The sequence below is a fragment of the Vulpes lagopus genome, chromosome 8, assembly GCF_018345385.1.
Source record: "Vulpes lagopus strain Blue_001 chromosome 8, ASM1834538v1, whole genome shotgun sequence".
NCBI lineage: Eukaryota > Metazoa > Chordata > Mammalia > Carnivora > Canidae > Vulpes > Vulpes lagopus.
The window spans coordinates 85,970,618-85,985,982 of record NC_054831.1 but is presented as its reverse complement, the minus strand read 5'-3'; the positions used below and the strand labels follow the sequence as shown (position 1 = coordinate 85,985,982).

The 15,365-nt window shown below is 44.2% G+C and overlaps 1 protein-coding gene across 2 annotated transcripts; it reads left to right on the top strand.

Moving 5' to 3' along the window:
* The first annotated feature begins 49 nt into the window (after positions 1 to 49).
* Positions 50 to 14,599, top strand: HDAC3 (histone deacetylase 3). Of its 2 annotated transcripts, none has more exons than XM_041766582.1 (15): positions 50 to 187; positions 294 to 376; positions 1,732 to 1,874; positions 6,577 to 6,658; positions 6,789 to 6,845; positions 6,966 to 7,021; positions 7,404 to 7,537; positions 8,064 to 8,144; positions 8,531 to 8,604; positions 8,769 to 8,833; positions 9,969 to 10,058; positions 10,192 to 10,250; positions 10,538 to 10,617; positions 10,897 to 11,054; positions 13,946 to 14,599. In XM_041766582.1, the coding sequence occupies exons 1-15, from the start codon at positions 133 to 135 to the stop codon at positions 14,013 to 14,015; spliced, it is 1,287 nt and encodes a 428-aa protein (XP_041622516.1). In that variant the 5' UTR covers positions 50 to 132; the 3' UTR covers positions 14,016 to 14,599. The 2 variants fall into 2 exon arrangements, with proteins under 2 accessions (XP_041622516.1, XP_041622517.1); XM_041766583.1 differs by having other exon boundaries at positions 74 to 207.
* Positions 14,600 to 15,365: the final 766 nt, after the last annotated feature.

Genomic DNA, 15,365 nt, shown 5'->3' with positions numbered 1-15,365 from the left:
CCGGGAGGCGGGGCCTCACCTTCCCGGTTCCGCAGAGGCAAGCTGCGTGCTTACGCAGCACGTAGGAGCGGGGGTGGGGCAGGCGGCCGGGCGGGTGGTGGTGGAGGCGCGGGGCCTGGTCCCGCCGGCACCATGGCCAAGACTGTGGCCTATTTCTACGACCCCGATGTGGGCAACTTCCACTACGGTGAGGAAAGGAGGTTGTAGGTGAGGGGTTTCGGGACGCGGAGGTTTCGAGGCGGGGGCTACAACTCCAACGACGGGAACTGACGAACTCTCTTCTCCCACCCCAGGGGCAGGGCACCCTATGAAGCCCCATCGCTTGGCATTGACCCACAGTCTGGTCCTGCACTACGGTCTCTATAAGAAAATGATCGTGAGTCTCGCCGTCGCTGCTGGGTATTAAGGGTGCGGGCGAGTTGTGCGGCCCTACGATATAGGTGGGCTGCCCTGAATGCACCAAGTGCGACCCACCCTTGGGGTGGGGGTTGGGGGTTGGGGAGGCTGGATATAAGGAGCCTAGAGCACCCGCCATATGCCCAGTGTTGGTGGGTGGATCCACCGCCTTAAAGGGAGTTACTTTTTCAAACCTTAGGTTGGCCACTTTTGACCTCAGGTGGACCAACCTCTGGCCTGTGGTTAGGGTGGAATGGGGCTGGTTGGAAGACAGAGGTGTTTTTCTCCCTAGCGTCTTAGAATGTGGGCAGTGCTGTGGCTTCAGGAGAGAGGGGCTGGGTTACTTTATCTGGATGTGACGTGTTCCCACCACAATTCTCACCCCTTCTCTGCCACCTCTCTCCACCTCCATGGAGCTATAGCTCCAGGAGGGACTGCAGCCCTGTGTGCAAATGTGTGTATGGAAGAGAGCAGGAGATGTTCTGGGAATTTCTTTGTCAACTTAGCATACCCTCACAGGGTTATATTTAATTGCTACCCAGTCCTCCATCTCCCACATATGCACATGGGGACAGACAATCCCCATTTATAGGAATTTATAGTTGTGATAGGCAATTATAACAGTTAAGCTCAGCCCTCATGCGTCACAAGGGGAATTAGTCAATAGTATGAATGAGTGTTGTCTACTGTTTGTGCTGAGGCACAGTCTAGCGAATTAATTATAGAAAAGACCAAGGTGATATTAGTGCATGAATCTCTGAATCCCTTGAAATTGTTTGTTGATATATTCCTGTGTATATATTATCTCGGGAGAGAAGCTTTTTGTTCTTGCCCAATTTCTAAAGAAGTATGTGAACCCCTCAAAAGGTAATAAATTTCTGGCTTCACACCTTGGCACCCTGGGGTTTTAATTAGTAGGTTGTCATATAACCCATATTATTTAACTCTAAAATTAAGAATTCAGAGAAGAGAGAGAATGGAATCAGAGCCAGGGGGAGGAGATGAGTATGGGGAAAAAAAAATAGGAGATCCAAGGAACAGGGCAGGTGGCTAAGGGCTCAAGGTTGAGAGGGTGGGAAAGGTTGGGCTGGGAGTAGGAAGGAGAAGGCAAGCCCATTCGTTTTTTGGATACTTGATCGTAGCACCCCACCTGGCTAATCAGAGCCTCTCTTCTTCACTGACCTTTGCTTCATAGAATAACAAGAATTGGAGGGGTGAGGGGACTGCTGATGTGTGGTTTTTGGATAGTCCACAGGGCTGGGTTCAGTGTGGGGAATCTCAGCCTGATGAATAGGACTGACTTTGCCTGGGTTCACCTTATGTTTCCATCCCGAGGTCTTCAAGCCATACCAGGCCTCCCAGCATGACATGTGCCGCTTTCATTCTGAAGACTACATCGACTTCTTGCAGAGAGTCAGCCCCACCAATATGCAAGGCTTCACCAAGAGCCTTAATGCCTTCAACGTGGGCGATGACTGGTGAGGGGAGAACTGGGATTTTTTAATGCCAGCATTTCAAGGAGAACACTTGAGTGAGGTCTTGTGACAGCAGTGGGAACATATGAATGGGGTCCTGTTTGTCAGTGAATCATCATTTTACTCATTTGGTTATTCATCAAATGTTGGTCATTTGCTCTAGGCCAGGCCCAGTGCTAAGTGCTGGCAATGCAATGATACACAACAACAAAATTTTAATATTACAGTTGTGCTAAGTCCTGTGAAGGAGAGGTATCTGGCAGACTGTGAGAGTGTATACATGGGGAATTACCCATCTTGGGAGCGGGCTGGTCAGTAGAGGCTTCCTAGAGGAAGTAATGGAGATTTAGGTAAGATCTGAAGAAAGAGCAGGGTTAATTAGATGAAATGTGGCTGGGAGGATAGGAGGTGAGGTCAGGAATATTGTGGGTATTAGGGACAACATGTGCTGAGGGTCTGTGAGAGGTTGGTGTGTCACTCGTTTGAGGAACAGAAAAAAGGTCATTCACTGAATGAAAGTGAAAAGAAAAATTATCTAAATTGTGGCTAAAGAGATGGGCAGGGCCTGTAAAAAGTAAATAACCCTATTATGAATTAGGGCTCTTATCCTTAGAGTAGAGAGAAATTATCAAAGTGCCCTCAAAGCAAGAGATTTACATTGCGAGAGGTTTATACCGAGATTTATCATACAAAGAAGGCTCAGAGGTAGGCCCTGTGAGGAAGGGAACAGATAACAAAGATAAGCCGTTATCCTGGCTTACATTCTCATGTATATTCATGAAGATGTAGTGATCATAACAGCTACCATTTATTCAATTTATTTTTAGCCTTTATATTAGGAAACTTTCAAATATTTCTGAAAGAATAACATAGTGAACTCCCATATATCCATCACCACCTGTAGCCCTTATGAGCCAATGGACAGTCTTACTTCATCTGCATCCCAGATTATTTTATTTTAGTTTTTTTTTTTTTTTTTTTTTTTTGGTTTGTTTTAGGAGAAAGAGTGTACAGGGGTGGGGGCAGGGGAGGCAGAGGAAGAGGGACAGAGAGAATCTTAAGCAGGTTTCATGCCCAGTGCAGAGACCTATGGGACATGGGTAGATGTGGGGCTTGATGCCAGGCTCGATCTCACAACCCTGAGATCATGACCTGAGCCAAAATCAAGAGTCAGGTGCTTAACCAACTGAGCCACCTAGATGTCCCTGCATCTCAGATTATTTTATTTTATTTTTTAAAGATTTTATTTATTTATTCATGAGAGACACAGAGAGAGGCAGAGACATAGGCAGAAGGAGAAGCAGGCTCCATGCAGGGAGCCCGATGTGGGACTTAATCCCAGGACTCCAGGATCACGCTCTGAGCCAAAGGCAGCTGCTCAACTGCTGAGCCACTCAGGTGTCCCCATCCCAGATTATTTTATTTTCGTTTATTTATTTTTTAAAAATTTTATTTATTCATGACAGACAGAGAGAGGCAGAGACACAGGCAGAGGGAGAAGCAGGCTCCATGCAGGAAGCCCAACGTGGGACTTGATTCCCCGGGTCTCCAGGATCACGCCCTGGGCCGAAGACGGTGCTAAACCACTGGGCCACCAGGGCTGTCCCTGGATTATTTTAAAGCAAATATCAACTGATACATTTTTTTAACTGGTGTCTCTAAATGATACTCTTAAAAATACACATGCACACTGTCATTATCGCACCCAAAAAATTAACAGTAATTCTTTAATATCATCATAAATGCAATCAGTATTCAGATTTCTCCAACTGCCTCCTAATTTTTTCTTTTTTTCAGTTGATGCATTTAGGGTCTACACCAAGTCCATGCATTGTATTTGGTTGATAAATCTCTTAAGACTTTTAATCTGTAATGTTTCCTTCTCTACCTTGAATTTCTTTCTTTTCTTTTTTTTTTTTTTTTTTTTAGATTTTGTTTATTTATTTGAGAGACAGAGTGAGTGAGTGAGTGAGTGAGAGAGAGAGAGCACCAGCACAAGTGGGAGTAGGGGCAGAGAGAGAGGGGAGGTACTGACTCTTTGCTGAGCCCGGAGCCCAGTGTGGGGCTCAATCCCAGGACCCTGGGATCATGACCTAAGCTGAAGGCACACGGTTAACTGACTAAGCCACCCCGGTGGCTACCTTGAAGTTATTTCTTGAAGAAACCAGGCTATTGGTTCTGTAGAGTTTCCTACAACACTTACTTTTTATTGAGTGCATACTCTGCTGTGCTGAGGTTTACTGGTATCCACTTCATTCTCACACCTGTGAGAGCTGTAATAATCCTTTGCCTTAATTTAGGCATAAAGAAACCAAAATTTGAGGAGATTTAGGTAACTAACCTGAGTTAAAAAACTAATCAGTGGAAGTGCCAGGATTCAGATCCAGAGCCCTGGTTTTTAAACACTACACTTTTCCTGAAAGATGCTACTGATGGAAGCACTCTGACCTGCAAGGTAGAAGCCAGCTTCTTAGGCTGGCATTAAGTGCCTTCCCCAGCTTATTCCCACACCTCTGCTTGCACAGGATGCCTTCCTGGAATGCCCTTTGTTCCTCATTCAACCTCTCTAAGGCCTTCCTGGCCTTCACCCTACCTTGAAGCTTCATACCACTAAACCTTTCTTGACCACACCAGGTGCAGAGGTCTGCCCTGCACACACTGCTCTAGTCATCTGGTGTTTAGTCGTATGTTATCTTGGGAAATTTCTTGTTTTTTTGTTATTTCTTGTTTTTTTGTTATTGCTGCTACTATTGTTTCTGAGCTCACTTTACAGGTATGAAAATGCAGAATCAGCCCTCAGGACCCAACTGGGGCTCTGTAACTATTCTCTGTGCAGTTAGGGAATAGTACCACTGGGCCCTTTGCACTATATTAGTTATGCTATCAAACTTAAGCCATAGTCATGTTTATCATTCTCATTTCAGATGACAATCAGGGATTTTCCCTTTTAATTAATTTCTGATTGTTTTCTAATTAATCTAATATAAAAAGCCCAATTATCCTGCAAGGCTTTTAATGGGGGAAAAAAAGCAGTCCCAGATCTGTGCCTCTCACCCAGAAATCCCACTCCCAGAGGCAGCCACTTTCAGCACCTTTAGCTAATTTTTCTGGTATATATCTTTGGATTTCAAAGCAATGATGCTAACCTACTACTGGTACTGATCATCTATAATACTAAGTAATGCCTACTCCATGTCAGGTATTATATTAAATGCTTCACAGCTATTAGATCATTTGATCTCATCAATCTCTGTGAATCAGGGTCTGTTATTGGCTCCTTTTCACAGATGAGGAGACCTAGGCACAGAAACTTTAAGTAACTTGCCCAATCTCATGATCATGGGTAGGTGTTAGAGGCTCAAGCTTGAACCCAGATAGTCTGGCTCTAGAATCTGGGCTCTAAAATCATGCTACCTTATTATAATGTCTCATAATATGCTTGTATTGCTATTTTTTCACTTTTCAACTTCAAACATTGTCTCTAAAGCTCTTAGTTTGGGAAATGAGCATTTAGGCTCCTCATACCATCTCCCCAACTTACCCTCCCCTTCCGGCTTCATGATATAGCTGTATCACAATTTTTATTAAATAAGTATTGTATGTTTACATTGTTAAAATTTTGAAAAATTCATTTACTACCTAGGTAAATAGTATACTGTGGCTTAATATTATTACTTGTACACTTTTTTGTTTTTCCTGTACTTGGTAATTGCATTTTTTTCATTTGCTTAGTTTTCTAGGTATCAATCATTAGTTCTTTCCAGAACTTTTGAGAAACTATAAAATTCTCTACAGTTCTCTTTTTCACAGTCAAATGTGTCAGGTGCACTATTTTTTTTTTTTTAAACCTAAAAGTAAGGATCTTTTAAGCCTTTCCTTTTTCATAAGTCAAGTTTTTGAAGGTATAATTTGCATGCAGTAAAATTCACCCTTTTTAGTTCTGCAGTTCCAAGAGTTTTGACAGTATATATCAAGGTATAGATTATTTCCATTATCCCACAAAGGGCCCTTATACCCTTTTATAGTCCATGTCTTTTCTCCAGCTTAGCTCTGGGCAACTACTGATCCGAGGTCTGTCCCTACATTTTGCTTTTTCCAGAGTGTTATATAAATGGAGCTTTATAGTGTATAACCTTTTGTATCTGGCTTCAAGCGTCTCTTTTTTATAAAAAAGAAAATGGTAATACTTATAACTAATATTTATCAATCTGTAGAATACTAGGTATCACATACTATGTTAACTGTATTAACAGCTTTCTGTGGGTTATCATTATTACTATTTCAGGTATGTAGGAATACAGCTTTTTCTTAAAAATATATGACTTTAAAGAATGTTTTTGAACATTGTGTTAAAATATGATACCCATAAAAGAATCTTTAAAGATAAAGTTTATGTTCCCTCTCAAATTATTTCCTTTTTGGCATGTGTACTTAAGTACCCAGAAGCTGCCTACTTTTCTCCCCAACCAGGATACAAACTCCCTGACAGAATTTAATGCTTTTTTACTTCCCGTCCGATGCCTTACATAGGTCTTGGTACCTGGTCTGGATATCTGTTGAATAAATTTGCAGATAACTCAGGCATATAGGAGCTGGGGAGAAGTTTATTGAAGAATGGGGGTTAGAGGGGTTTGGGGTCAGGGGAGAGGTGTAGGAAGGGCCTAGAGAGAGGTAAAGGGCTCTGACTTACTTCTCTTTCCTGCAGCCCAGTGTTTCCCGGGCTCTTCGAGTTCTGTTCTCGTTACACAGGCGCATCTCTGCAAGGAGCAACCCAGCTGAACAACAAGGTGCCTGTGGCCCTGAGTCCTGTTCTCCCTTTCCTGTGGGCCCTTCCAACTCAAGGCCTTAACCCTGACCCTGAGCTTCCAGCTTTGGGGGTGGGCAAATAGGACTATGAGCTCGGTGTTTGTTTTTCAGATCTGTGATATTGCCATTAACTGGGCTGGTGGTCTCCACCATGCCAAGAAGTTTGAGGTGAGTGAAGAGGTGATGGGGGAGACAATGAGTGCCCTAGCATAGGTGGTCGGGATGACATCAGGGGCAGCTGGGTAGAGGAATTGTTACTCTCTTCGTAAGACCACTGTCTCACCATAGGCCTCTGGCTTCTGCTATGTCAATGACATTGTGATTGGCATCTTGGAGCTGCTCAAGTAAGTAGCCTGGGAGGAAATGGAGGGATATGAGACCCATGGCTGAGGAGTTCTATTACACTATGCTGGCCCTGACCCTTTCCTCCACCCCTACACTAGCTTCTTCATAGTTTTTACTGCTTTACTCAGACTACCTCTTCCCTGCTCTGCTGCAGACTCCCTGCTGCCCACTCACATTTCAGTCTTCTCTGCACATCCCTCTCCTGTCCCTGCCTCCAGGCAAGAGTCCCAGCGTTGCCTGTAGGGAACTGGTATTAGGTTTCAGGTGATTTGGGCTTAAGTAGACTTCATAATTCCAGATCTTGTTTTGGGAGGTGTGAATTGGGGGTGCTCTTGCTGGGGTTCCCTTCTACCTCAGACCCTGGCTTGGCTCTCATTCCAGGTACCACCCTCGGGTGCTCTACATTGATATTGACATCCACCATGGTGATGGAGTTCAGGAAGCGTTCTACCTCACTGACCGGGTCATGACAGTTTCTTTCCACAAATACGGAAACTACTTCTTTCCTGGCACAGGTATGGGAATAAGGATGATCATCCCCTTCACACCCTCAACTCTTTACCGTGATAGCCTCCTGCTCAGCCTTCAGGTCTTGGCTCAGGTGACTTCTCAGAGAAGTGTGTCCTCACCACCACAGTTAGAGTAATCCCTCCTTCCCCATTACTACCCCATGTCACTGCTTGCTTCTCTCAGAGCACTCATTGCTGCTTGTATTTATTGCAGTGTTTTGTTTTGTTTACTGTCTTCTTTCATCATGCCCACCTCCCAAGAATATAAGCTTGGTGGGATTTCCTTCATTTCATCCATTCTCTCTATTGCTATATCCCCAGTATCTACTGCACAGGTTGGCTCATGGTAGGCCCTCAAAGATTATTTGTTGAATGAATGTAAGCCACAAGAGAGTAAATGTCTATAGGGAACATGCAGTGGAGATACATAGATATAGTGAGAGGCCCTCAGTGTACAGATTGAAGTTAAGGCAGCTGCGTTGTGGGTACTTCCTGTGTATGGCTCTTACTCCCTCCTCCTACCTCCCTATAGGTGATATGTATGAAGTTGGAGCAGAGAGTGGCCGTTACTACTGTCTCAATGTGCCCTTGCGGGATGGCATTGATGACCAGAGTAAGTATTGAAGTCTTTTCCCTGCTTACTAGGCCCCTTCTTCCTCTCTTTAAATTAACCTCTTCTGCCTGATATTGTCTACTGTTGGGCCAGGTGTCCTTACGGATGAATGGCCTTCAGAGGGACCATGAACCACCCCCCCCCTCCCCCGGAAATTGTATGCAACATATTAGGTGTATGTGCATTTTTCTGGGAAAAGGGTCATTGGCTTTCATCAGTCACTCAGAATGCTCTGGGACCCCATCCAAAAGTTGAGAACCATTGATTTGGTTCTTTGGTTTGCCCCTTTCCCTGGGCTACATGCTCGCTCAACCCCTTTTTTCCTTTTGTTCCCTGTCTCCCCATCCCCTTGGGGTGCCAGGTGCCCACCTTTGGCCCTCTCCCAGGTTACAAGCACCTTTTCCAGCCAGTTATCAACCAGGTGGTGGACTTCTACCAACCCACGTGCATTGTGCTCCAGGTAATACTCTAGGTGCCTCCTCAAGAGGGCTCTGCTTGGGCTTAGGGTAAGAGAGCAGGGAGGAGGATAGCCCTTGTGTTTATTGGGGAAGGGAAGTGAAGGACATCTGGGACATTCTGGTCAGTTATCCCCCTGCAGCTGCCTGGGGTTTTGCTTTTTTGCAGTGTGGAGCGGACTCTCTGGGCTGTGACCGCTTGGGCTGCTTCAACCTCAGCATTCGAGGACATGGGTGAGACTTGCCCTCCATCTCTGCCCCCAGGTTTTCAAAGTGGCTTTGGGCCTCAGTACATGGAGTAGGTAGGGGTAGTTGGTGAATGGGCCATAGGAAGAATAAGAGAGTCACTCTCAGGCAGAGAGACACTGAGACATGGGAGAGCTGGTGTAGCTGAGGATGTGGAGTAAAAGCAGTCAGACAAGAACACATGTCAAACCATCTCTGCAAGCTGGAGGTGTGGTAAGGTTGGCCTAAGAAGTTGGCAGTGGTAAGATTGTGCAGAGCTCTTAGACCCTGGTGAGAATTCTGGATTGCATTTCAGATATGATGGGAAACTGCTGGAAGATGTTAATGGGAAGTGACATGATCCAATTCATGTTTTAAAGCTATTGCTCGGGGCATCCCTGGGTGGCTCAGTGGTTTAGTGCCTGCCTTCAGCCCAGGTGTGATCCTGGGGTCCCGGGATCGAGTCCCACATCGGGCTCCCTGCATGGAGCCTGCTTCTCCCTCTGCCTGTGTCTTTGCCTCTCTCTCTTTTTCTCTCCCTGTGTCTCTCATGAATAAATAAATAAAATCTTTAAGAAAAATAATAAAGCTACTGCTCTGATTGATGAATGGAGGAAGGTTTAGGGTAGGGGTAGGGGACAGGAGTGAAAGTGAGAAGGCCAGTTAGGAAGCCCTTCGTGTTGTCCAGGCAGCAGATGTGGTACCTGGGCTTAGGTGGAGATGGCCAATGAGAAGTAGGTGATCTGAGTTATATTTTAGAGGCTGGAGCTGACAGCACTTGCTGGTGCTTTGATGAGAATAGTTGGTTAACAAATGAGATGCCAGGATGGGTATTGAGCCGGAGAGAGGTGGGAAGGTCCTCTATATTTCAATTTTTACTGAGACACAACATACATATATATATATATTTTTTTTCTTCCTCCACACGCAGGACTTTATTTGGACTGGGGCCGTCACAGGCCTACATACATATATTAAATTAAAGTACACATATCTCAAGGGTACAACTCAGTGAATTTCACTACCTAGATCAAGATACGGAATCTTTTCTGGTTCCCTTGTGCCCTTTCCAGGCAATACCTAGAGAGCTATACTTTGGCTTTTGATAACTTCCTCCAGCCATTCCTTTGGTTCCTTTTAACAGGGAATGTGTCGAATATGTCAAGAGCTTCAATATCCCTCTACTGGTGCTAGGTGGTGGTGGCTATACTGTCCGAAATGTTGCCCGCTGCTGGTGAGTATGCTTCCTGATTTTTCTCTTCTTTCTTGTTCAATGCGAGTTGGTGAGTTGCGGGCTCCCTGAGATGTGGCCGGATAGGCCCTTCAGTCCACTTGCTCAGGTAGCCCACTCTGCTGCTTTGTTTCAGGACATATGAAACATCACTGCTGGTAGAAGAGGCCATTAGTGAGGAGCTTCCCTATAGTGGTAAGGACCACTGCATGATACTGCCACAGTAGGAGGCATTCTCGGAAGACCCTGGAACGCCTGATTTGAAGACAGATGGGAATTAAATTTTTTTTTTTTTTTTTTATTACAGATGGGAAATTTGACACTCTAGGAGCTCTGCAGACTAAATTCTTGAGTTCAGAGCAGGGAAAAGATTAGAGAGCCATTATGCAGGGGTTTGGGATGGGAAGGAAATAGATTGGGAAGTCTTGGGACCTCCCTGTCTCTGATATGCCTTCTTTTCTAATCTCCCTTTCCCTGCTTAGAATACTTCGAGTACTTTGCCCCAGACTTCACGCTTCATCCAGATGTCAGCACCCGCATCGAGAATCAGAACTCACGCCAGGTCAGCAGCTTGGAGAGGCTGAACACAAGGGTCGAGGAGAGGCCAGGAGAGGTCCAGGATGTGGGAAATTGGAGAAATCAGAGAACAGAAAGAAGTTCTCAGCTGTCACTATCACTTTTATCAGCTAGGAGGCACCCCAGGTTAAAGTAGAGGTGACTGTGGCTGGGAGAAGAGACAGTTATCAGGTGGGGATTAGAACAAGGATGGTAAGGGTGAAATGCAGCTAGAAGGATAGATGCTCTGGGAATCATTTGCTCTCTTTTCCAAATCTCCAACCAGTATTTGGACCAGATCCGCCAGACAATCTTTGAAAACCTGAAGATGCTGAACCATGCACCCAGCGTCCAAATTCATGATGTGCCTGCGGACCTCCTGACCTATGACAGGACTGATGAGGCTGATGCAGAGGAGAGGGGTCCTGAAGAGAATTACAGCAGGTCTGGGGTGGCGACTTGAGGGCAGGGGTTTCCAGCAGGCTTGTCAGGGAAGTTAAGGGGGAAAAAACAAATTGGAAGGCATGAGCTTTATTGTCTCCAGCTTACTTCCTTTAGTGTCGCTACTCTGGTCAGTTGTAATTCCCCACTCTGTGTATATATGTGCCATAAATAAGTAACTTTTTTTTTTTTTAATAAGTAACATTTATTGTCAGAATTTTAAACAGCACCAAAACATGGTAAGTTTGCATTCACACAATCCCAGACCAGTTCCACAAAGTAACCATTGTTGATAGTTTGATTTCTGTCTTTTCAGATAGACTTTTCAGTAGATTATAATAGTATATTCAGCGTGTACATATGAACACAAATGTACATAAACACTCATTCTTAGAGTTTGTGCATCTTTTTTTTAAAATACAAGTTGGATCATTTTGTACAGGTTGCTCTACAATTTACAACTTTTTTTTTTTTTTGGTAAACAGTATATCTTTCCATGTAATTATATAGATCTGCTTCATTATTTTATCTGCTGTATAATATTCCATTATATGCATTGTGTGGATATAGCATAATTTTAACCAAGTACCATTGATGGCATTTATAATATTTCCCATTTTTTCACCATTACAAAGAATGTGCCACTGAACCCCTTACATGCATGCGTGTGTGTGTGTGTGTGTGTGTATCTTTGCATACTCGTTGGAGTAAGTTAGATTCCCAGAATTGTTGCTGCTTAGGTCAAAGATTGTGTGCACTAAAATTTTTTGTATCTGCTACCAAATTGCCTTCCAAAAAATCTTCCAAAAAATAGTTTATAATCCTTATAGCATTTTATTTGCTCCTTCCAGGTTCAGAGCTACACAGGTCACTGGTTGTATACTGCTCTCTAAGGCCCTTTGGTTTGTTTCCTTTGTTCATTTTTTCAGATGTAACAATTACACTATGGCTATTTTTTATTTTTTATTTATTTTTTTTACATTTTTATCTTTCTGAGATACATACTAAAATATTTACAGATGCATTGAATAAGGGAAAAAAAGAGATTAGGATAGAGTTGTGTTTTTTTCATCCCAGAATTGGCTTTTCTGAAAAATGAAGGGAAAAGACAGCAGAACCCAGAAGTGGAGAAACAGATGCACTTAATGGAGAACAGATATCCTTATATGACTGAGGGCTAACCACAGCTGGACACTTGTACCTCCCACGCAGTGTTAGAGGTTTGAGCTGGCTCTGCTGCAGAGTCTGATGGCCTTCTCAGTCCCTTCCAGAATCTGCTTTTTTGTCTTAGAGATCAGCTTCTACATCGCTCCTTTAGACCTGGGCTTTACAGACTTGGACTTTTGGGACCAGTCCACTCCTCTCCTCCATGAACACCCCCTTACTCCCACTCCTGGTTGATGAAGTATATGAATATCTGGCCTAAGGATTCCTTTTTAACGTTATCACCTCCTTGTCAACTTTTCCAGGTCTCTGAGGCTTGACTTCTAGAAATTGATTTTCTTAAAAACTTGTTTTAAGTTACTCTTTTAGGCAAAGTTAAGCTTTTTTGTCTCTGGTTCTAGGCTGGTGTCTGGGCCTAGTGTCTGTATAATACTACCCCCTCTCAACAGCCAGCAGAAGCCTCTTCCTGTCCTAAGCCCTCCCTCAGCCCTCCCTCACTGTCAGACTACCCACCAAGTTCCTGTTCTTTGATGCCTATAGCTCCAGCTTGCATATCACTTGCAGAGTACAAATAATAGGAGTTACTGACTTTGTGGGTTTGCTAAGCACCAAACTCAATACTAAATGCTTTATATTAAGACATGCCATCATGTCATCATTCTGGTATCATCAGACACCCCTGAGAGGTGGCTGTTAGCCTTAAATTACAAGAGGAGGAATCTAAGGCTCAGACAGGTTAAGTAACGTGCCACAGGTCCCACGGCTAGTTAAATATCAGGGCTGAGAGTTAAACCTGAGTCTGTGACTCCACACCTGCGCACCTGATGCACTCAGAGGTAACTGAGACATTGCTTACCAGGCAGGGCCTTTCCTAACTTTGTTCCCCAACTTTTCTTTGTTGACTTTCTCCCGTCTTTCTCAGTTATTACCTGGGGTCGAGGTTAATTCAGTTTTCAGTTATTCATGTTCTGCCAAAGAAGAGTTTCCCAAAAAGAAAGAAAGCAGTATTGAGTACTTACCAGTCCCTGTGCTGCTTTCACATCCCTCACTCACTCCCCGGCTTACAACTCTTCTTTCCACTGCTCTTAGAACAAAACCCGATTCTCTGAGCATGGCTTTAAAAGACGTGCAGGTGCTTACTTATGTCCTCGGTCTTATCTGTAACAACTCCCTTCCCTGCACACTGCTCCCTTGGTGCTCTTCCTTGAATACATCAGTCTCCCTCTGCCTGATAACTCTGTACTTGGTTTCCTTGTAGCTTGGAATGGGCTTCCTAAGATCTCTGCCTGGCCAGCCCCTTCTCAGACTTGAAGTCTTACCTTTCTAGAACAGCTGTCTCTAATAATTCTGCCTGCAATTTACCGTTTTCCTCTCTTCATTCTCAGTCACATCCCTTTATTTCAGTGTGTCAGAGCACTTTCCACCATGGGAAATTATCTTTATTTATTTACTTTGTTGTTGTCAGTCTTGTTTATCCGGTAAGTTTTTTGAGGATAGGCAGAAATTTTAGCCAACTTACTCTCTACTGTACCGCTGTGACTTATGATGGTGGCTAGCACAGAGTAATGTCTCCCATCTATTGACTGCATGAATGAATGGGATGGATAGCCACCAGTATCTGCCAACAGGAGAGGAATGGTTCCTTGACAGAAGGAGCTTAAGAAGTGGCTCCAGAGGGGGTACCTGTGTCTTAGAGAATAGGACCCTGATTCCTCTCCCTTGCTTTGCAGGCCAGAGGCACCCAACGAGTTCTATGATGGAGACCATGACAACGATAAGGAAAGTGACGTGGAGATTTAAGAGCAGCTGGGCTTGCTGTGTCCCAAGGAACTCCTTTTTACTTCTTGTTTGGGCAGGAGGGAAAAGGTGTGGCACCTCCAGCCCTGGATGGTCACCTTCTGGGCTTTTACTGGCGCCAGAAAACGGTTTGGAGACCACATCTGGTTTTTGAACCAACTATCCCCTTTCCTCTTCTTTGCAAGGCCTGACGATGGTACTATCGGGGACTGGATGGGGACAAGGATGACTTCCTCTAGGACATCTTGGGCAATGGGCCCTAGAGGCCTGTCCCAGCCATTTTGGCCCCCTTACTCCTTCCCTGCTTCCCTCCAACCCAGAGACTTTCAGGGATGAAGGTATAGACAGGGCTGACATTGTCTCTGATTTTCTCCTTTCCTGGGTTCTCCTATTGCAGGCCTTGTTTCCAGTGAAGGTGAAGAGTGAGGGATTTTAGGGGGCTCTGGCTCCCTAACACCTTAACCCCAGATGATGGAAATTACGGTTTTGAGTCCGGGTAGGATGTGAAAATGTCCTGTTCTAACTTTTGGCTTTATGTCCATTTTACCACTGTTTTTATCCAATAAACCAAGTTGGTATTTTTTGTACCTTTTGCCTTCCTGGGAATATTCTTAATTCTTGCTCGCTGACTATATATGAAGGAAAAAGGAAGGGGTCTGATGCTGTATATAATAAAAACCATAGTTAACATTCATTCACTTATGTTAGGCCCTGTGTACGCATTTCTACATGGATTATGTTACTCATATATAAGGAGTGAATAGAGTATTCTGGTTAAGAGACAAACCTGGGATTACTGGCTTAAGAGGGGGAGTAGAAGATGACTTCAGGTTTTGGAACCTGCTTGTTTGAAATGGTGTGATACTAGTTGATGAAGATATACTGGGATATAACATGTCAAGTACTTAGCACAGTGCCAGACATAAGTAGTTGCTCATTATCTTAACTGTCTACATGACAAGTGATGATAGATACTATAGTAGCCACAAAAGTGGACCTTTTCATGGAGGAGTTATACAATCTAGTAAGGAGTGAGGTAAATGTTACAGTGGATGTAGATAATAGTATGCTAAAGAAGAATAAATGGATCACTCCTATGCTTTGAACCTGTTTGTCAGTACACTATTTTAGAAAGTAAGTAGGTTTTGAACTGTTTTTGACAAATTTGAGCTTGAAATGTGGGCTGGACAGTTCTTTGCAACTTTCCACCAGGCAATTACAAAGTGGAACACAAGAGATGAAGGACAGATTTATAAGCCAGCCACCGTTGGAGAGTCCCTATAATATCCCAGGTCCTAGACTGAGCACTGGGGTGTCAGAGATGATGAGCCACTGACTACCCTCCAGGAACAT